Raw genomic sequence first — 21,678 nt, 5'->3', positions numbered from 1 at the left:
TCAAAGGGAGCACAAATACAAATGAGTTGCTTTGGATGAAAGGATCTGCCAAACGCATAAAATATATCATCAGAAAGTCTGAAAATAAAGATTCTTGACTTGCGTGTCAAAGGTATATATAAATTAAATGAATTATAGTTTGATTAAAAGTTTCCTCAAGATTCTGACAATGATTGATGATGATTCATTAAAAGTTTTTTATTCATTTAGTCATGATTAACGGTGAGTCACAACTGACACGCAACTCAAAGTTCCATTACTGAATGCATTTCTAAACAGAAGTATGTTCTGAGGTAGGATTAGAAAAATGCCTTCAACAATAAATGTAAATAAACTGAAAATCTACATTGTATGCATTTGGATGTGTGAGATCTATATTTAATAAACGACACCAAGTGTATTTGAACACAATTGAAGTAAAGAAGTACCTTTAAAGCTAGACCAGCTTGCTGGAATGCCTCTTTTGGCCTTATTGCATAAACATTTGTAGGAGTTTGCCTTTCAGATATTTATGAAAAACAAATCATGCAACGTGATTTACTAACATTTATTGGTATTTTCGCCAATTATTTAACGCCCCAAAACGCATGTCTTAGACCCTAAAAGCGCTGCTCTTGATGGATTGCGTTTATCATTATGGAAAATAGATATTGCGCTTGTATTTTCAAATGTGCGCCTTGTCAGTAAATCACCTGCAGAAATTTTAACTCCTTTGAAATTGCTCTGAATTTCTCTTTGCCTTGTTTAGTAAATCTGGCCTTTAGTCATAAATCTCTATTAATCAAAACGATAAAGAAAATCTGATTACAGCTTATTTGTGTCTAAAAAAACAAACAGTTTTACCATCTAGAAAATACAGTGAAAGAAGGAATACCATGTTGAATGAGTAGTGAGATTGATTTACTCAAAGCCCATAGGGGAACCAGATGGATCTTCGTCACCTGCCCAGCTTTGAAGTTTCCAAACCTCAGCACTGCAGGATGTCCACCAAATGAGGGATCATATTCTGTTTGATGCCATTTTTTCCCTCTGCATTGAGAGATAAAACAACATGGGGAGATTTGTTTTTATTACGTGTAGCTTGTGTAAGATCGTGAAGTCTGGCTAGTGAAATCTGAGGTTCATAATACTGTTTGCGTAGACTTCTGGATTGCGAGTTAGTGCTGAGGGAATAAGGGACTTGTCTGTTAGACACACATATTAGCTGTAAAACCATCAGACCCACAGAATTTGAATGTAATATCTTCTCTCTCCAATCCTGTCCTTGTTCTTTTTATATTTTTGTGACTAAAAGAAACAAAAATCAGAGGTAAATCAGTGGTAAGAGCATTGCGTTAACAATGCAAGGTTGTGGGTTCGATCCCAGGGGATTGCAAATACCTATGTAAAATGTATAGGATAAAGCTTTGGATAAAAGCGTCTGCTAAATGCCTAAATGTAAATGTATTCTTCCAAATATCTTTCTCTGTGTCCATCAGAACAGAGACATTTCTGAAGATTTGGTTGAATTCGAGTTGGAGTAAATCACGACAGAATTTTTATTTTTGGTGAACTGTCTCTTTACAGCACACTTTTCCCATGGACGATTATTTTTCAATGTAACACAAAATGAGAGTTTTAAAGAATCTGGCAGACTCCACAAAAAACAGCACGCTGGTTTGGACTGATATGTGGGAGAGTAAACAAGGACATACTTCGGGTGCGCTTCTGTTTTATATGTTTACGTAGCTGTATACCTTGAGCTAAATGTCACAAGTGGCACTGGCCAGCGCAGTCAAGGCGTTTCACAAAGTAGTAGGTCGTGCAGTTGTCAGTTGATGATGTTTTCTTACATAGCTCCTCAGGGTCCAGTGCACAGTTAAATGAAAAGACTGCCATTATTTACCAGACACTTTTCAAGGACCTCTGACTCCGTCTCCCATCAGCGTCTCATCTATCTTTCTGTAATTCTTAACAAACACACCGTTTTTTGACTCCCTGTCAAAGAAAAATCTCCATCCCCGGGCGGCCAAAACAAGCCATGAATCCAGTCTTTAAACACCTTAGGTAAGGCCTCATCCACTGATGCCAGTAAGGTTTTGGTTTACATTGCAAAACCATAAAGAGTTGTTCATGACTGCTCTTTAAAGGGATAGTTCACACAAAAATGAAAAAAACATCATAGTCATTTAAAACCTGTATGACTTTTTGTCTTCTGCAGAACATAAAAGAAGATAATTTGAAGAATGTTGGTAACCAAACAACGGTGGTAGCCACTGACTTGAATTGGATTTGTGCATACAGTGAATGGGTGCTGCCGCTATTTGGTTACCCTCTTTCTTCAAAATATCTTCTTTTGTGTTTTGCAGTAGAAAGAAAGTAATATAGGTTTTGACAAGGGGTGACTAAATTATGATGATTAAATTGTTCATTTCAATGATAAAAGTAAATGCATGGCTTGGTTTCAATGATTTATGGCCGTTGTGTCTTTTTCTACTGACTGTCACCGTTTTCGGGGCCTAGTCGGTTCAATAAAGTTTAGCTAGTCTCCCCTTTGTACTACCCGTCAGACCAGCTGATAAGTGCCCCAAACCCCCATAAGACTCACCTGACATATTAAAATAAACTTGGTGCCAACTAAAGAAAAGCTTTTTTGCATCAGAGTTGAAAGGACAAATGATGGGAAGTGTAAAGCAAAGGGAAATGAACTGTGTCATGGATGCATTCAGCAGTAGGTTGTGCTGTTTCGTAAAGGAATTTCACATGACCTGGAATTGGGTTTTGTGAAATTCACAGGTTTTCTTGTCAACTGTGTAAATTACTTGTAACTTTTTGGATTAATATGATAACTCTGGATGAACACTTTTGTATAGTAAATTAATCGTCTTTATTATTAAATCTTATGCTGCTTGTCTTGATCAATACAGTCTAAACAGATTTCTGTGTTTGGAAAATATGTTATTTCTAAATCAACTGCAGTACGTTTTGAGAAACATTAGTATCAGCTTATTAGTTCCTTGTGAATCAAACCCATAACTTTGGTGTTTCTATTGCACCATGCATGCTTTATTTTGAATGCCGATTTTATTTTGGACATGGCACATTCCAATAAAAACTAGCTAAATCCAGATCTACAGAGCTGCTAGGTCTCTTCCAAAATTATTTTGTTGCCACTGAGACACTTAAAAATCAAAAGGTCCAGTTCATGACCATCCAGTATTAATGGAGACAAAACGGCTTATGAAGAAAGCGCAGGCATTAGACGTGATGCAAAGATCACTATCCAATAATCAAGCCACCAAGCTGTGACACTTGCTCGCTGCATTTAGGGCGTGCATACATTCTCTCAACTAGAGGTAGCCAGATTAACACCATTATCAGCGCGCCTTGAGGTGCCACAACTGCGCACTGCATCCACTCTGCGCGTCTGCTGGAGGAGATGCGCAACGCATATTTCCAACCAACCGCGTCTGCCCATATGCACTAGTATTTTGGACCACTCTGCTGGTGGAAACGGGGCACGTGTGTGCAGTGGATACGCCGGGGCTCTTTGATTCGTGAAGTAATCGTCGGGCGCTTTCAGGAATACGCGGAACATCTCCGCGCACCAAGAGGGAATAAGCCTCATTTTCACGTACTCGTCCTTTCGAGGGGCATTTATTTGTTACTTAAAGTGAGAGACCGATATTGGAAAGATGTTGCCGACGAAATTAGAGGGGTATAGGGGCTGAGGTTTATCCCATCACTAAATATGGAGTAAAACCCCACGTCTTTTCTTGTTTTAAGTGGGAATACAAGAGTATCGCATCACGGTGAGTTGATACACTGTAACAGTTACATTATTCTAATATGAGTTGAACCTCCACGCGTATTAATTTTCAGCAAGTTTCATTAGCATCATTGTAAATTATTTATTTTTGCATTAGAGTATCAATATTCAATTATTAAATTCCTTCGTTATAAATATATTCAGGTTGTTAATATACCCATAAGCACAACATAAAATGCTTAAATACTGGACATCGCTATTACAATTGATTTTTTATTTTACACATAAAAATCTGTCCACGACCCCAATGGATTGCTACTCTTATGCAACGCACGGATAGGCGAATACACGCTGTTTGGATATCCTTTGAAAGGGGGCGTTCGCATAAGACGCATTCTGTTGTTTCTTCCGTGCTGTTTTTCTTAATTGTCTGTCTATACACATGCGTGACGGACGTTATTGACCGTAACGTCGCGTCTCCGGCATTGCGTTTTTAATAACGGCGCGTCAAGTTAGAAGCAGTTCAACTTTTAAAAACGACGGCATGCCCTTCTATTCTGTTGCCCTCCTTTCTTGGTTCAGGGGGAAAGAATGTGTCCTGTGTAGACCCCCGTTAAGAGCATCAGACGCGGTTGTGGTAACGGTGTATGTGTCATTTATTTGACGAGTTGCACAGTGATCTCAGTCATCAATAGAGTACAGATGCATGCAAGGGGCACAAATCTCTTGCAGATAACTTAGTATTCCCTCTGACTCAGTGCTCATTTCAGGATAAGAAGGAATGAATTGACTGTGAGCTGCTGCGTGTCTTCATCTCCATTAGTTGTGTTAAGTCACCCGTTGCAAAAATTCCCCTAGCCTGTATACACATATTCCATTATCTCCTGCAGTATGGGAGATATGGGATAGAAAGAATGTGGGACGTTATAGATGAAATGACACAAAAAGAAATTGTGAATATCAGTTCACAAAAGTTATGGAATGCTTGGAAAAAAAACTGGGAAGGGGAATTTGGGTTTTCCTGGTCTGAACATTAGAAAAAAGAAGAAAATATATTTTTATTATATAAAATAAATTTATATTATTTATATGATTTATATATATATATATATATATAAATACAGATTTGTTTATTCAGTATAAGGAAACAAGCATCTACCTGTTGTTATAGAAAGCGAGATATTGCTTTGTGTGATTGCTAATTGTTTAAATCGATTAATTTTAATAACTTGCACACAAACGGAAAATGTAACTCTGCTCCTGCAATGTGTATGAAATAATTGATCCAAAATTCTTCATGTATAATAAATTAATCGTGGAGGACTGGAAAAAACTCAGTCAGTAAAATCAATTGATCAGCAGTTTGAATACTTTGGAATATTCATAAAACGCTTAATAAGACAACAATGAACATAACACACACTCATTGATTATCTTGGGTATCTGACATGAGCTAGTTTCTTCTTAGGTAAACCTCCAAACAAGATCAATAAAGTCATCAGCCAACACTGCCTCTCTAGCCTGGTTTATAATCTTTTAAAGGTGTGACTTAGCTCTGAAGACTTTGATTCCGTAGCAGGAGAGAGAGTGAGAGAGGGAGATAGAGATAGAATAAGAAGCACATCCGGATCTATCCACACCACATCTGCTATTCAAATAGCAACGGGATCCTTCTCTCGTGTGTTCATGTTTATTTATGGATGCTTGGCTCATCTCATTTTGTTGCTAACAAGCACATCCAAATTAGAGGTGAGAACATTGAGAAACAGCGGTGAGCGGAATAGAGTTGAACCTCTCCACGGCACTGCCGGCTTCCTCTGGGACTATTTACATCTCTCATTGTGCTGCATAAAGTTTATTTAAAAATAAGGGTGGATTGATGCATTGATAGTTTATATTATAGGGCATTTTTTCTAACCCTGTCACTCTTAATATCCACCTCTCTTGAGGTACCCACGGCCTGTTTTGAAAACTTCTACTTTTGTCTGTATCTCCTGCGTGTTATTTCAGTTTTTTGTACATTTTTGGCTGTCGCGGCTTATGGCAAGAATGTGCTGCAATGGTTGAATTGTGACATCTTCCTCTCTGTTAAGTGCACTTCAGCTACTCCTCTGGTTCCGCAACATTTCTGTGAAACGTCGTTCTGCGTTCAATAGCGAAAGAGAGAATGCATGTCTAGGAATGTTGTTCCATGTTGTGTCGCTTTGAGTTCCTTTTCTCGGATGCTGAATATCTACTGTGGTGGACGAGAGCAGATGTTTTGTGTTTTGGTTCAACACTATAGATGTTTTTGTGTCTCTATTCATTCACTGTTGATCACTTGTACTTGCACTCAACCCAAGCATCTTTATAAGTATTTAAAGCTCTATACGACGATGTGTATTCTCTTTATAAAAATGATGGCTTATATAGTGACCATGTGGGTCAGGATCCAAACTAGACCAAAAATGGCCATAAAACCACCCCGTGTAATTCATGAGCTACATTCCAAGTCTTCAGAGGACATCCTGTAACTTGTGATGACCAGACCAACTTGCATCCAATTGTACTGATACACTTCCCCTTTCCATATGATTTGTTGTATTTCTCTGGAAAAAATAGTACTGTTGTCAACAAAAAATGACATAATTCTCTTACACGGACGTGTCTGACTATTCGTTGCATCTAACATTATCACAGTGCTCTTCTCACTTGAATTTAACGGTCTGATGGTAAAGCCTGGAACATGATTTATCATCGTTGGCTAAAACACAATATACATCAGCTTCACACAATGATGGATGATTCATAGCAGTGGTGTGAAACCAACTCCCAATCTCAACATTAACACCAAGAACCACCAAGCAGCTCATATACAGTATGATGTACAGTAATGCTTATAAGCAGAGTGTTTGACAATTCAAAGCTGTAGTGTTAGTAGTCACTGACACATTTATCCAAAGTGACCTACGGAACATGTAATGGGTACAATCTGCCTGGAGTGTGGTACGGTTGAGTGCATTGCTCAAGGGTAAATATTGATGGTTTAAGGATGTTTTCTTGTGGGAATTGAACTCTCAACCTTTCAGTTACATGCCCACCACCCAGTGATTTAGAACGGACAGGACCAAAATACCCACAACTTAAGTCTGTCTATGGGGTGACCACGTATTCCTGAATCAGCATCAGATGTTGGTTTTCATTCTTGTCAAACAAACTTATTCTTTACTCTTATCATAACCTCAAATTTCCTCTAAATTAAAATATAAATGATAAGAATGTTGTTCCCTCAGGTTCAGACTCACCCTAATCCAAAATCTGTGGTTCTGGTTTTGCATCAGAATTCAGATTTTATGATCAAGCGAAAATCCCGGAACAGCACAAAAATGTTTAGTGTACTACCTTCAAAAGCAACAAAAATCAAAAGCATTTAAACTTTAAACCAAACACTTGTTTGAAGTGCAGGAGCCCAACAAACAAAATTAAGACAAGGTCCTAATTAAATGTTGTAAATGCATAAACAGCAATGAAATATGCACAGAAATATGGTTGCTATTTGAATTCAGGACTGTTTTTCTTCACAATGTTACCCTATGAGAACAGATCCGGAAGCACATTTTGAATACTTTGTTTCATAAAATTACAAATTTACAAAATGCGTTGCAGATCTGCTCTGATTTGGGTTTTTATCCACAAGTTAAGAATTGCAGCTCTAAACCCAACCCTAAAATCTGATTGGTTGTTTCAGGACCAAGACCGATGTTGACACAGGAACACATTTTACTTGTCAAATTCATTGTCACTTAATAATGTTCTCAATGTGAGATTTACAGTTAAACCACAAATCTGATATCTATAGCCTATTCAGCTTCAAGAGGAAGTATTACTGGATGATTGGCTGGAAATGCAGTTTTCATCATCAGCCAGTGGGTTGTTGGCATGTAATGCGTTATAATCATGGGCACTACGCCCCCTTGCCATGTTCGCGTTGTCGTCCAGTTCTAATCACATGTGGGTGGTTGTGCATGCCCTCAGTGTGTTTTTACACGTTTGAAATCAGCCCCCTGGCCCACCAGATCCTTTGCAATTAAACTGGCCTTTCTGGAGAAACATGCGCCTTTGACAACCTCTCCTATCAATTACAGCATATGACAAAGCAACGTCCGTGCTAACCAAGAGTCATCTCATTTACTAGGAAAATAAAAGCATGAGATGCTTTTCATTGCATATCACTACTACAGAGGTGCCTTATTACATTTGCCTCATTACATTTGCTAGTTCTCATCGCTTTGCTGAGTAATTTGCCATGCCTCTCGTTGAAAGATTGGTTTCATCCCTTATTTGAAATAACGCACATCTTTCAAAGAAAAATTGCCAAGATCTTTTTGGCACACGAGGTTGCATGCGCAGGTCATAATGGAAAACAACTACGATTATAGCATTTGGTGAACTGCGGCTACGGTCCCCCCACCCAGTGTCACAAGCCGAGCTGTGCAATCCAATCTGACAGACTTTTCCTGAGGCGTAATGTGTCTCGGAACCTCAAAAGGCACCAAGCAAATCCACCCAAAGATCCCCTATCCCTAGAAGAATACAGCGGAAAACAAGTTTTTTTGGAGATCATGCAATTATAAGTAAATGACATCAGATAACCCTTCCTCTAAATTATATGCCGTTTCATTTATTCATTTAAAGGGCCAGCGCGGTAAAAAGATAAGCCGTTCCGAACTGTGTGTACACAAATGATTTTAATCCTCAGGGTTGATGTCGTTACGAGCTTCGCAACAATTCATTATGTGCTCAGTGAAGACTGACTAACTGCAGATAGAAAATAAATATAAAATAAATGATATGGCCTCAGGCTATAGAGCTGGAACAGTGACAGTCTGGGATTTTCAAAGGGAAATAAAGCAAGCAAAGACATGTCTCAAGTGCTCGCTGGTGGAACCTCGATGTGAAATATGGCAAAAATCCCAAAGTGCATGCCAGTCAAGATAAGTTTTACGAGTATTAAAAATAGAACAAAAGTCTTTTGATGAAGAAGTTCACAAGATAGCGGATAAGGAGCTACGTATGAATCATCCCTTCATTTTCATGAAGTTCATTCATTTTCTCAAGTGAAACAATAAGTGAAACACAGGCTATTGTGCTTACTCTTTTCTATTAATACGGCAAACAGATCATCTTAATGTGGGCAACTCTACAAGACAAAATGTAGTGAGCTGGCTCATTGCCTGCTGCCTACAGCTGCCTCCTAAAGCAAAGTTTCTTACAGTTGCTAATTTAGTTGGAAAAAACTTTGTGTCAAGAAAGTGTCTATTTTGCCTTAAAATGCTGTAGTTAGCTCACTAGATCTTGGAAAAGAGAAAAGATAGATTGTATAACAGTATGACAAATTTTGTTCTGCTACATATACATAAAACTGAGGTAATCCCAACGACAAATTATCTGTGTAGTTGACCCATGAAGTGAAATATGTTGACAGCTAAAGAGATTGTAAGACAACTCTGCCTTTACATTTCTTAGGGGGTCAAATGTGTAATTTTTTGGGACGATCCATTGACAGAAATGCAATATTATATACAAAACTATGTCTTCAGAGGTGTACAAAGATATAATGAACATAATGAAGCGTTATGTTTTTATTACCAAAGACTAATGGTTTTCAAACAGGGAGGCGCAGAGGACCTGGGGCGCGACGGTTCCCCAAAACCCCAAGCTTTGGAACTCGATCCCGAATGCAAGGAGGAACTCAATTGCAAATTGATGGAGGGCAATGTTCCGTCTGAATCAGTTTGCACGAGCGGGCGCGCAGACTTTTTGTAGGTCCTGCGCAGTGCAATTTTAGGCTGCGCACAAAAGCTAAATATTTACAAAGTAGGCAAACATCCACTCAGGAAGCAGCAATTACCTCTACATCATCGTAAGAAACAGGTAGATCAAAAAGTAATTTCAGAATGAGCGCAAGTCACTCTCTCTTCCGATGAGTTCAGAGTGCGCTTGAAGGAAGTGGCGTGTAAATAAAGTATAAAGTTCATATATTTCTGAACTTGGACGCCTGTTTAAAGCTGTTGACATTTATTAAAGATGTAAAGTGCTATTTTTGACACAAATGACACCACCGCATCTGTATTATAAACTGCGAAAAAACTCAATGTTAAATCAATGAAACTCGTATCGTTCTCCTGATCTGGCAGATTAATCCTTTTGGAATAATGCCCAAAATACTACAATTTTGTAATGGTTTTAATACAAAAAGATTATGGTTCACAATGGTATTTTAATGGAAGCCATTAACTTCTGTGATGGTTTCTTTGTTTTTATCAGCAGGGTTGTTACATTTATAATCTGATTTCTTGGGATCAATCAAACAGGTATTCTTTGTTTCTTTATGTATAGTTTATATATCTACATTTTTAACATTAGCTTATCTATCCTCATTGTACAGTATGGGGGTGGTGCGCCAGTTCTTTAAATGGGTTTACATTGGGTTTACATTATTTTCGTATGCGTTTTTTTGTATTTGGCGCTCATTTGTAAAGTGTGTCTAAATTGTCAAAATGCTTTTCAAAGTGCTTGCTACAGAAGTAAAAAACTAAGAAAATCAAACCCAGTCCAAATTTTTTTATGACTGACGAAAATATTGAGGGCAGAGTGTAAATTTCTGACACAAATTTCTGACTCAAGGACGCAATGTCCTTTAGAATAAGCTCTCATATCTACATACACCGCAGGTCCCCTTACATGTACAATAGCCCTAAAAAGACAAACTGGGGAGTGCGTTTTCAATTTCTTATCTCCTTCAGCAAAGAATCGAAAACTTGACATTTTAGTTCTGTGTCGGCCACCCTTCTTTGAAAGAAAGGGATGGAGTGAGCCATTGGTTGCAATTCACAACCTCACCGCTAGATGCCGGTAAATTTATACACTGGCCCTTTAAAATAATAATAATAGAACCACAGTGGTCAGCATGTGGTACATTTTTTCAATGAAGAAAGTACTGAAGACACAAAATTTGGTCTTGGAAGAATCTGATTAGAAATTGCAAACGTCTCCATTTGCTATTCAGTTGATTTGCCTGTTGTAGAAGAAATAATGGAGATAGTATCCAGTTCTCCTGTGTAATTTTTCTTTTCTTTGGGAAATTATTCGGTCAGAATAAACCCCACGCAGAGCATCCAAGGATGTAATTTAGCCTATACAGTATATGTAGGTGGAATCCTATGTATTACTGAAAGTAGCGCTAGTTTGAAGCTAACAGTATTTAGGTTGGCTGCTACCTCCTATTAATAGTCCAGAGAAAGTAGCTTTTGAGGTCAACAAATTCCAACCCCCTGATTTCTTTGATGTTGCAGGTTTCTGTTTGTTTCTTTGGTTTCGCATGTGGTGCATAATCAAGACTGCATTAATCTTCAAAAGTTTCTATTTTTTCAGAAATCTGTCAATCAGGTTTCTGATAAGAATGTGAAAAAAGACTGTATAAATATGCTGCTTTGGATTTCACCTGACTGTTCACATTTGCATACATATATTAACTGTTGTTAGATTCTTTTTAGTTCAGAGATAACAATCCCATTGATTTCCGTTACATTTCCAGCTTTGTTCCAACAACCTTTCCACAACATTTATCCCCGCAGTTAAGGTGATCATTTCAAGAGAGGTCTAATCCATCAGAACAGTCTATAAAAGCGAAGCGCCTGTCATATTTGGACCAAAATGTCTCATTTTAATTATTTCTGTAATTACTTTCCCCCACAGATTATCCGTCTCGCATTCAAGGGAAAAATCATTCCATTCACAAGCAATTGGATGAGAGTCATACTTGCCCTTGGCAACTAAAGATGACGTTACTATGGAAACGACTTGTGGTGCTATCAATCATTGGCTGCCTAGCAGGTAAATTATTGTGCTGCTGATTTCATTCATACTGAATGTTTTTGCATGTTGTTTTATATATGTAATGGGCTGTCACATTTATGGCACTTGAAAGAGAAAATTAAATTATAATCTTAAACTTTGGATAAGATACATGTTTTTATCATTTTAACTGAATTCACCCTAAGTTTAAGTCTTATGGTATATTTTAAAATGAAGAAACGTATGGTATTAAGAAGGCATAGTTGACCTAAGTGCTTAATGTTTTATTTTCAGATCTTGCATTCTTTTGTCATGTTACAAAAAAATTCTGACTGATACAAAATGTAAAACCCTAAATACAGTTTTTGTACATTATTTGTGAAGATGCAGTTTATTCTAAGTAATCAGATTTATTTTGCAACCACCCAAAACATCCCAAAATAAACCTAGCAACCACCCAAACAGCATGGTTACCACATACAAATGCTCTGACAACCACCCAAAACACCCTAGCATTATGATAATCCTTGGTCACTTACATTTTCTTCAGAAATTGTAAAACAGAATGCATACGAAAATAAAATGTGATTATTATCTTTAAGGCAGTTGGGAGTGTTTAATTCATTTGCGAGGCAGTTTTTATTGCCTCCCTTCATCCAGTCCCCCTATATTTGTTTACATTCATACTCCCCAAAGGCTGTAGTGAGAGTGAGGCCTAATACTGTGTTTGTCAAAGATGATTATCGAGATCCTTGGAATGGAGGCACGTCTGCATCTCAGCAGCAGTCACTTCCTCTCCCTGCCCCTCTGGACCCAACAGATTACAAATGAAACTTGGAATTCAAAGGCATTATTTGTTCATCAATTTATTTTGGTTCTTTTTGGCTGCAACAGAAGGTTTGATTAATGAAGGAACAGATGTTATTGTTTGGAAAAATATAGACTAAATCATTTCGTCTTCGTCTTGTACTCATGAAACCGAAACACAGAACAATTCCAATCGGTACATGCATCAAATTCCTATTATATCACCGACAACTGTAGTTATGGTGTGCTTTCACAAATGATGCGCACAATTGTTCTTCTAGATATTTAAACAATAGTAGCTTAAACATGAGTTCACATACATTTTTTATAGGATATTTCAGCTTGTTTGCTGAATTCTCTTGTTGTTTTGTTAAGGTGGCTGCAGGGTGTTTTTTAGTAATTTTAATTAATACAGAGGAATTAATGGCTGCAAGTCTCTGGCATCTATTTAGAGATTACATAACACTCAACAATAGGGACTATTTCTTGTGTAAGTAACTGCAAAAGATCTGAATAATCCTATTTACTGTATATGTGTTTTTTAGTATTTCTAGCAAAAATTCAATAAAAGTCTGTTCTTAGTTGTTGCAGGATACAATATGTTAGATCTGTATAGGTTATTATTGAACATTTGAGTCTGATTTATAATAGAACAGTAATCTTCTAATCCAGATTAAAAAACAATCTTTTCTATGCATTATATTTGGTTTTGCTGAATCTCCTGTATTTGGAGCGTTTTTTAATCACTTTAACATGTTTTAGTTAAAACACAACAGTATGCATTTAATGAAAACGTTCGCCAGTTTTCGAACCTAACTAGTCTGAGCAGCTAATGTCATTTTTGTGATTTACTTTTTTATGTATAAAACTATCCTAAATACTGAACGTGAAATATTTAACATTGATACCTTTAATATTGACCTTGTCAAAGATTGGCCATGTCAGAAAACATGTCAGTAAAATCATTAATTTCGGTATCATATTGTAAATGAAAAATTATTTGTATATCTCAATATATATAGTTTGACAAATATGCTGTACATGTGTCCTATGGTGTGATAGCAAAAATTCAAAAAATAAAGTAATAATAATATATTATTTTAAAATTGATAAGATTTATCTTTATTCAAGCAAACTTCACATTTTTTGCTGTCACACCACAGGATACATTTGCAGTATCTACCCATATCTATATCTAAACACACATTACCCACTTTTGTCATTTTATTGTTATGATTTCTATGATGCTCCTTATCTCATAATAAGATTTATTCATACATTTTTTCATATTTAATGCTACTTTAGCCTCATACATATGCTATATTGAGCGGTTTATATTAAGCTGGTCAGCTTTATTTTTTTTAGTTTTGTTCCACTTATGAGAAAAGATTTCGAACTCTACATTGTGAATACACAAGCAAAGTTATATGAGAGACACAGTATACTGTATAGAAACAGCACTCCCCTAACGGTTGTCATCCAATCAAATTAGTGGACTGCAACGGTTTTCCAAAAAATTATTATTGGCTATTGGTATTAGCCTTAATCAATGCATCCTTAGAATATTTAATGTAAATTGAATTGATGCATCCAACCCTGTGAGGAGCTTGTAATGCAATAATGGAAAGAAGTTGGCCAATGGAGTGTGTTTTATTTTTTCTAAGTGGAACTAAAAATGTCTCATCAGCTCAAGCAGAAGATGGCATGTTTTTCGGTCCAAGTTGGAAAACCGAGCCAGAGAACCTGATACTTCCCATCCATTCTACGGAACAAGAGGCTGTTTTGACCTGTGAGGCGTCGGGCATCCCACCTCCTCAATACAGGTAAGAATTACCCTGATCTAGCACTCCATGAGCAATTTATGCATCCATTCATTGCCATTACAAACCATTTAAGTGGCTGGTTTTGGCATATCGGCAGCTTTTTCCCCTTGGGATTCAACTTGAAAAGTAATGGTACTGATTGCTATTGATTTTCCAGGTGAAAGGCAATTTATTTGTCCGTCTAGTTAACCATTACAGAAAACTAGTAAACTGCTGTATCGCTAGCAGACTATTACAGTGCCATCTTAAATTGTGACCCATTTTCCAACTGCTTTCCAGAGTTTCACTGGTGTCAACGATTTTGCATCCTGTGAAGACTGATCTAAAAGAAAAACAAAATTGACAATTTAGCCTACTTTGGAAAACATGGCGAGCGCTTTAGAAATGAGCTTTCCAATTCATCTTTTTGAGAGAGTACCATGCTGTAAAGACAAAAATTGGCCTTGAATATAGGAGGGGTCTAAATGACTAATTTGTGCTCGAGATTCTAAGACACTGTCCCACGTACTCCCTCGTGGGGTGTCTAGTCTGAAAATAGCAGCGTGCTCTAGCTCTGTGGTATATTGTGTTTCCTAGCTAGGGTCAGCAACATGTAAATGCTCAGGCAAGCACAAGGGAGGGAAGCAATAACCTTGCGAGTGACATTCCATTTAAATGCTTACATCTCCCTTTAGAGTGGCTCTGTCGAAGACGCAGGCCTAGATTAACAGTAGGAAAGTATCAATTCACATTTGAGGATTTAAAGGGATAGTTCACCCAAACAAATAAGTTAATCACCACAACATGGTTTGCCAAATCTTGCATGTTACTACGTTGTTATTGTTCCTTAATACAAAATGAGAAAAATAGGGGATATTAGTGAATATTGCTCTTTTTGTTCTGTGGTGACGAATAACGACAATGATATTTTTGGCTAAACAATTCTAATTTAACTTTTGCACAAACAATAAAGTGATAGTCTCTAAAGTCAAATAAGTTTGACTTTTGACCCAGCTCTTCACTTATTTATGCAGAAATCCAACCATGAATACACTTTCCTGTTGGACAGAAACAGGGTACCTGTGCATATATTCAGCAACACGCAAAAAATCGATTTTAAACTCTGTCAAAGCAAAAATACACAACACTCCATTCAATTCCTCTAACGCAAGAATTGTGTATATTTAATTTTAGACTGTCATAGCCATGATTCAAAGCTACAGACTGTGTGATTGTTTAAAAAAATCCCACATTTATAATACTTTATACCCCTTTAAAAACAAAAAACTGTTTACTGGGAAACAGTGTATTGACTGGCTTTAAAGACCACCTTGATGTAATCTGCTGCTAGTGATTCTGGGGTCACTTTCTCTTTGTGTGTTCAACCTGACTCGCCCCCATCCGTCAATACATCTCACCACCATACATCCAGACACTGATAAGACTGGTGACGCTTTAAAGATCCTTGCTTGGGTTAAAAAAAGACTTTTGATAAGTTGTCTCTAACAGTATAGGCTCAAAGGGTGAGGTCTAGCACACCAAGTCATTCAAGTGTGTTAGCAAAGGAACAGCGGAGGCAGTTAGTGTTGAAAGCTATAGCCAATTCAAGTACAACAATAAGAGTCTGTAAAATAGTAAATTACTTTCTTTGTTAACAGAAATTGACAAAGTTCCAGTTGAATCTGGTGGTATTTGAGAGTCTGGAGAGACCAGTGTTAACTTTGAGAACACAACATGGCAGGCTACTTTGCATCTTGGTTTCAGATTGCACAGTAAAGTAACTCACAGCTGAGTCAGAGGAGAGAACTTGGCTGCCTTTTGATTTTCTCTTACCAGAGAAATATGGCTTTCGGTATCTTTTACAGTAATAGAGTCAGGTTTATAGACACCATAATACTGCTTTATGAACCATTAGCGGGATCCAATGAAGAAATGTTCTGGGCATATTTTCATCCCCCCAAAAATCTGTTTATGAAAATGAAGCATTTTGGACAATTAAGCATACTTTCCCTAAAACATCTTATCACGGTAATGTGGATAAAATGTATTCTCAATAGTATAAAATAAAACACATTTATACAGATTATACTTTTACTCGGGTTTCACATTAATATGCATATACTGCACAGAACGGGAAAAGGTGTTTTGAAAATTATTTTAAGTTTTTTTAAATTTACTATTTATAGGTATGTGTTACGGTAAAATAATCACAATTGTTATTCTGTGAACTACCTACAATATTTCTCCCAAAGTTCAAATAAATATATTGTTTCTGTTTGCATTTATTTGCAGAAAATGAAAACTGCAGACAGAGGTCAAAATAACAAAAGTCGACTACTGCAAAGAAAATTTCATATTCACTGTAAAGCAATACAGCAGTAAAATGTGTACATGTATTTAGGAAAAGCTCAATTCATATTTTTGAGTGATTACATCCATTTTTCACATTTTTTTTTTCACATTTTTTTTACTTTATGTCGCTCCTGAAGTTGGAATGGCAACAATACAGCTAGAAATGCTAATTACATTAACATTTTGAACGTTTTTTTTATTTTGTTTTGTGGCTTTATATAGTATTTAATATTAATATAAATGTAAACCATATATAAATTAATTTACAACAATTTCGCAATAGTATTACTTTTATTACTCTCAATTACTTTTATTAAACTGTGTGCGTTATACTTGGAGATTAATGATAAATGACCCCTGTTCATCATTTTTCCTAGTATTAACCACTATTCCTATATTTTGGGTTTGTTCTCTTTGAGAGAGGGATGTTAAAGCGGAGTGATATTGCATTAATGTGGTTCTGCGGGTCTGCAGGGAGGAAAGGTGAGTTGCAGTTTAGGGCCACAGGAAAGCCACAACACCATCCCACAATTCTTTGTTTTCTCTTATGCCCAGAAGCAGTCATGCAACAAGACATTATGCAAATTAAAACAAAAACAAAAGATAACAGTTCCTCGTAGCCTCCAAAAGAAAGTTCTGTTTCACTCACTTCAAGTTCTCCTGTCATGCTACTTTAAACGTTTTGAAATAACCCCAATGAACTTTAGATTCCATATTCCCAATCTACAGTTAACCTGACAAGATTTGTAACCTATCAGGTTGCCTTGCGAGAATATGAGGATTTGAACCCTGGTCCACAGAGCAGACAGACATCAGAGACGGGCGTGTTAGGAAGAGCTGGTTAAAATGCGGCGATTACACAGAGAAAGTCAAAGGTGCGCTGGTGTCTGCTCTCATTAATTCGGCTTCGGTGTGATCTACAAGAACGCAGGTTGCTTTCTCAGTACAGAGACTCATGTGTATGAACCATTCTTTTGGAAAGATAATTGGAAAAAAGTCACGCTGTTGTTTTTTTTCTTTTCAAGTAACTGTCCTAATGAGCAGGTGTAGGTTGTGCCTGTGGGCATTCTGTAAATGTAGCCTGATGAAATAAAGGAAGGAGTTTTTCGATGATGATGCTATCAATGACGTCGGTGACAAATATGATGACGGTGATGTTGATTGTGGTCGTTCTAACAATATTGAAGATCATAATGATAGTAACGTGGATGAAAATAGTTCGTCTCAGTATGGTGCGAGGGGGAAGTAATTACCCAATAAAAGTGTCAGAAAACCATTGGCCGTTTGAAAACTACCGGTAGTCTTAGACTTTCTACTCATTATTTGAAAATATTGTGGCTCCCCGTCAACACTAAGCCTTTTTGATACCTGTAAAGGGGCTCCTTGGAGACTGGATTGTTTACAAATTTTTGTTAAGCCTTTATAAAAGATCATTGATGCACCAATTACTGACGGAATTCAGTTTCCTAACCTACCACTGTGATTCGTAACAAGGTTGTCTAGTAAAATGCCATTTTTTTCTTTAACAACTACAAAAAGTATTATGTGGAAAGAAAGTAAATAATATTTCAAACTATTGTTGATGTTTTTTCATCTTTTCTGAGTCTATATGAACATACAGAACATATTTGATCAATTTCGCTCAGTGCATGTACTATATTGATTTTGGGGTAAAACTCAGCTCAAAATCGCTGAGAGACAGTATAGTGTTGTCGAACAACCCAACACCCCTATGTTTCTGGACGTGGTGTTTACATGACGTATGCAAATAGCCTCTGCGCGCGTGGCGTGATCGCAAAGCATTCATGCTGCTCAAATGTTATCGTTTTAATGTGGAGCTTATCTGACATCACCTCAGCTAAATAAAATGACGCGTTATTTCCCATGGTATTGCCCTAAGTAATCAATGCCCCCAAAAAAACATGGTTACTATACTTGTACCACAAAAACAACATGGTTAATTTTGAAAGATCCAGATAAAAATTGATAAGAGATGAGATTCAGTGCTGTATTATAAATCAATATAGCTATTTACGTGACATAGAGCTTGTTAATCGACGTCGAGCCGTGTTCAATGTTGTGACATCTTGGGAGGATGGCTGCTAGTGCGTTCAATGCTCTGTTTTGTTTTTCTTGTTTGATTTAGAAAGTATAACTATGTTAGGTTGGTGTTGCTATGTCAAAAAACTGCAATAGCATTACGCAGAGTCGTTCAGGAAAAGTCCATCGTTCTTTCACTTTTTGATTTCTCCATATATCACACAAAACAAGTAACGGTACATATTTAAACAATAATAGCATTGGAATATTATCCTCCCAAGATGGCGGCGCAAGCGCAACATAAAGTGTGACGTCATTTTTTAATTTAATTTAGTCATTTGGCAGACGCTTTTATCCAAAGCAACTTACAGTGCACTTATTACAGGGACAATCCCCCTGGAGCAGCATGGAGTAAAGTGTCTTGCTCAAGGACATACTGGTGGTGGCTGCTGGGATCGAACCAGCAACCTTTTGATTTAACAGTTCAGTGGTTTAACCCACTAGACCCCCATCTCGCACGTCAGCTTCCCATTCTTAATTTAGTGCGGAGGGGCCCCACACATTTCCTTTGCACAGGGCCCAACATTCTGTGCTACCCCCTGTATCTAGGCTTTGTTGTCTGTCAGATATATATAAGCACTAAATAAGTCTGTAGTAAGTTTTAATGTGCTATTGTTTAGACTATTGAACTAATGCCAAAACATTTTCTTTCTATTGTTGTTTTCGTTCTGATTGGAAAGTCACTTTGAGGTTTCTTTTATTTAATCCAATAATATGTATTTGAGTAACCAACAATTTCAAGAGATCACATTGTTGCATTTAATATACTCTGTTTTATCCGATTTTGTGTTGATATTTTTTCACACAGTACAATGGAAATAAGACAGCAGGACCCATGCAAGGAGGTGAATAATTGACGTGAAATAATTAAACTGAAATACTAAAAACCTAATAGTTCAGTTTAAATGTTTGGTTTCATAATTGGCAAGTAAAACCCGCCTACCCACAAACAACTAGCCAGTTTTTCAGGTCTTTAAACAATCAGATACAATCATTTATGACTACTGTTTGCTTGTTTTCATCAGTTATTAGTCAGACTGAACCGCAGAAGAACAAAGAACAGAAACATGTCAGCAGTGAGCTTTGTTTTGTTGCCGAATCTGGCTGTATAATGAAGCTGGCTTAATCAGATCGATGCATGTGATGAGTGTTGGTGAGTTAGCTTCTCTAGAGGCCACAGTCCTGATTGTGTTTGCGTCTCTCCAGATGGTCTCTAAACGGAACGCTCATTGATCTTCGTGGTGACGAGAGGCGTCGCCTGTCTGGAGGTAACCTGATCATTACCGGCCTGGATCGAGACCAAGACAGTGGCATCTACCAGTGCGCTGCCTTCAATGCCCGGGGAACCGTTCTCAGCCAGAAAGCCACAGTACAATTTGCATGTGAGTTATACTCTGAATTTATTTCAAAGCTGCTGTTTGAAAGTTTTCTTCTTTGTTAAAAGAATAATTCACCCAAAAAATTAATTTCTTTCACAAATTACATACGGATGTTTGAGACTTTGTTTCTTTTGATTAACACTTGTGTGTGTAAAACTGATTTGGTTCTCAAGTGTCTCGTGTCTTGTGACCCAATGAGACCCAAAGTTGCAGATGTGCAACCTGGTTTCAATTTGATTTCATTTAAGCTTAATTTGCATAAATCATTCATAGTTTTCTCTACACCTTATTGCATTATATTATACAACAACAAATAAGTCATTTGTTTACAACCAATTTTGTTAACACAATATATGGCCATTTTGTTGTATAATTTATACACTTGCAATTGTATAGAGTTGTCTTGTGGTCTAGTCCTGGATAAATATTGTAAAAGCTCCTGCATTGACGTTTGTTATTCAGATTGAAATTGCAGAAGAAACAGCCATTTTAAGAGCTGTCAAATGCGACAATTTCACAGTGCGAAACACCATTTTATCGACTTCATTCTCCATCAGTCATTCCTATTAGTCATCAGGTTGATGGCTTCGACTGCGTCTTTGTGCTCCGTGTATTAATTGCGTACTGTCTGTTCCACAAAGTAAACCACCATGTATGAAAATAACCATCTAGACACCTGGCTGCCGCACAGATGATTTGAAACGCCGGGCAGGCTGAGAGAAATCAGATGTTCGAAACAGCTCTGCTCAATGAAAGGAGACGGATCATCTGAGATGAAAACACGCCTCTTTTTGTCTGAGAGTAAAGGCTCTCCACAATCTATTGATCCAACCGCTGGAATAAAGAGAGCATCCTACATTTCCAAGGCATTCTGTAACTTTATGGGTTGGATAATGAATCTCAGTTCAGGGGATTGCTTAACAGGACCCGCTTGACATTTATATCCCTTATTGATCATTTGCGAGTCAAAGGGGAATCATCGTTTTAATAGGCCGATAATGCTGCTTGCTTTCATAATATGTCAATGTGCAAGAGCTGGGTGCATGTTTGATTTTTTCAAAGCCAGCTAACAGCATTCCTTAATTTCTCATCCGCTGACAGCTGCCTTGACAGTAAACTGACTGGCTGGTGTTGGGTTTGCAATCCAGTTTGAAAAAATGCTTTTGTCATTGGGAGATTTATGGCACGGTGGTTTTCCGTGGGTTGTATTTTGGGGTAATCCTTTCCCGGGGCAAGATTAGTTTGTGCACCTTTCTCAAGGGTGCAACAGCAGCAGAGCGGATCTGTGACCTAACAGACCCCTCGGGTTCTTGTCGATGAAAATGTCCAGGAATTCAAAGCCAAGTTACAGATGTTTAGGCAGTGTCAAGCATAGCAATGGATACAAACAATTTTGCGATGAGGCGTTCCTTATAAATGTTTCAACCCTAACCCCATGATATTTCTTTTAAGGCCCCACGAAAACAGCAGGAGGGAGATGTGAGCTCAAGATTAAATTAGACAATTTCGAGTGTGGTGCGGCAGAATAGTTCATAGGATACTGTTCATTAAATCGAGTGAGCATATCGCAATACCGCATCGTCTTTTTGCGAGGGCAGAATAAAAAGAAATCCTCTAATTTAGAGCTTAGTTTGACTAGAAGTGTTCTTGCAAG

At 37.4% G+C, this 21,678-nt stretch overlaps 1 protein-coding gene across 1 annotated transcript in view; it reads left to right on the top strand.

Moving 5' to 3' along the window:
- Positions 1-3,502: 3,502 nt before the first annotated feature.
- Positions 3,503-21,678, top strand: part of cntn3b (contactin 3b) — a 55,674-nt gene continuing 37,498 nt past the window's right edge. The window contains exons 1-4 of the mRNA XM_056751423.1: positions 3,503-3,791; positions 11,486-11,623; positions 14,079-14,214; positions 19,852-20,027. Of these exons, the coding sequence (XP_056607401.1) occupies positions 11,569-11,623; positions 14,079-14,214; positions 19,852-20,027 (367 nt within the window). The 5' untranslated portion in view covers positions 3,503-3,791; positions 11,486-11,568. The remainder of the gene's footprint in view (positions 3,792-11,485; positions 11,624-14,078; positions 14,215-19,851; positions 20,028-21,678) is intronic.

The sequence above is a fragment of the Triplophysa dalaica genome, chromosome 6, assembly GCF_015846415.1.
Source record: "Triplophysa dalaica isolate WHDGS20190420 chromosome 6, ASM1584641v1, whole genome shotgun sequence".
In the NCBI taxonomy this organism is placed as follows: domain Eukaryota; kingdom Metazoa; phylum Chordata; class Actinopteri; order Cypriniformes; family Nemacheilidae; genus Triplophysa; species Triplophysa dalaica.
Note: the sequence above shows the minus strand (reverse complement) of the source record. Positions and strands in the feature narration are given on the sequence as shown.